Source organism: Plasmodium cynomolgi (genome assembly GCF_000321355.1).
Source record: "Plasmodium cynomolgi strain B DNA, scaffold: 0780, whole genome shotgun sequence".
In the NCBI taxonomy this organism is placed as follows: Eukaryota; Apicomplexa; class Aconoidasida; order Haemosporida; family Plasmodiidae; genus Plasmodium; species Plasmodium cynomolgi.
Window position 1 is genome coordinate 1 of NW_004193048.1, and position 1,630 is coordinate 1,630.

At 22.2% G+C, this 1,630-nt stretch overlaps 1 protein-coding gene across 1 annotated transcript; it reads left to right on the top strand.

Moving 5' to 3' along the window:
- Nucleotides 1-263: 263 nt before the first annotated feature.
- On the top strand, nucleotides 264-1,245 carry PCYB_005630 (hypothetical protein; the record flags this gene model as incomplete). Its single annotated transcript, XM_004227984.1, has 2 exons — nucleotides 264-347; nucleotides 427-1,245. The coding sequence occupies 2 exons, from the start codon at nucleotides 264-266 to the stop codon at nucleotides 1,243-1,245; spliced, it is 903 nt and encodes a 300-aa protein (XP_004228032.1).
- Between the last annotated feature and the right edge of the window lie 385 nt (nucleotides 1,246-1,630).

Below are 1,630 nucleotides of genomic sequence, written 5' to 3' on the forward strand. Positions count from 1 at the left end.
CTGATATCTCAAAGATAATGTTAAATAATATCTTACATATAATATATTTAATGTTTTATCTTTTCTCTTATGTATTACATTGATAGTATTTTTATAAAATATACATAATAAAAATTCAAATATGATTACTACATATAAATATATTAATTTATTTTGAATTTATTTTGAGAAAAGAAGGCAATATAATTGATATTTATAGTAGTAATTAATATTTATGTATAATTACATGTACATTCAAAGCTTTTATTAATACATTTAATATAATGGATTTTTCACAATTGAAACAGAAGGTATGTTTACAATTTATTTTCAAAATAATTATTTATGAAGAATTATTTGAGAAAACGGTAATTATCTTTACATAAAATAATCGGCATACTTAAAGCAATAATTCATATATTAATAAATATATATTTTTACTTTTAGTATCAATTTTTAGGAGAAATATTAAAGTTTTATTATATTATATGGGAGAGAATTCAGGTTAATTATGATGAAAAAAATGTAAATCAATTAATTTTATCCAAGTTCGATAATGATTATTTGTCAAAAAGTGATATTTCAGGAGAGTATATAACATTTTGTAAGAAACTTTTAAAAAATTTGTTACTACTTAAAGGATATAAATATGATGATATTAAAAAAGATTGTAGTAAATTATACGTCTGGTTATATTTTGAAATGAAGAAATTTATGATTTCTGATTATATTATCAAGGAGATATTTGAATTCCCTACTTCGATTGAACATGAAAGTGTTCAGTATAAATATTGTCCTTATTTTTCATTTAATGATAAAATTAATAATCCAGAAAAATTAATGAAATTACTTATATTTAATGGTAGCGCTCTAAATTTTCAAAGTATGTTGAAGGAAAATAATGTCTTACATGATTGTAATTTAAAAAACTATATCTATGAATGTGTTGATATATATAAAGAAATGAATATAACTTACAGCTCTGAAAAATGCAACAGTAGTTCATATGAAATCATTTGTGAAATAATAAATGATTTTAATAAATTATATTCGGAATATATTCTTAATAAAAATGAAATAACTCATAATTTTCCTGATTTGACTCCTAATACTATTACAAATGTTATAGTAGGTTGCCCATTAGAAGGAAACTATTCTGATTCATTTTTCGATGAAAGACAATTAGTTACTCCTATAACAAAGGGTGTATCCACAGCTCTTGGGTGCAATGGCTGGAATATCATCACTATTAGCGTTATTGTATAAGGTTTGTATAACATTCATTCGAATATATGAACAATATTTAAAGCATATGATTATTTTTCCTAGTTCTCTTAAATAAGTATAATGTTTAATATATAATATTTTTTCTTTTTTTATCAGTTTACCCCATTGGGCAATTGGCTCCCATCACAATATGGAAAAGGAATAGCCAACAATATAGGGGAAAATGAATTATTTGATCCTACGACTGAAAATATGAATAATAGTTCTGGTTATACGATATATAATGTATTATATGGCTCAGTAAGAAATTAGAATACAACGTGCAATAAGATTTTGTGGAGATAATATGCATCCAGTAGTTTATTAACCAATTAAATATTATATTTTATTAGAGAAAAGTGTATAATAATAATATGATTTATTT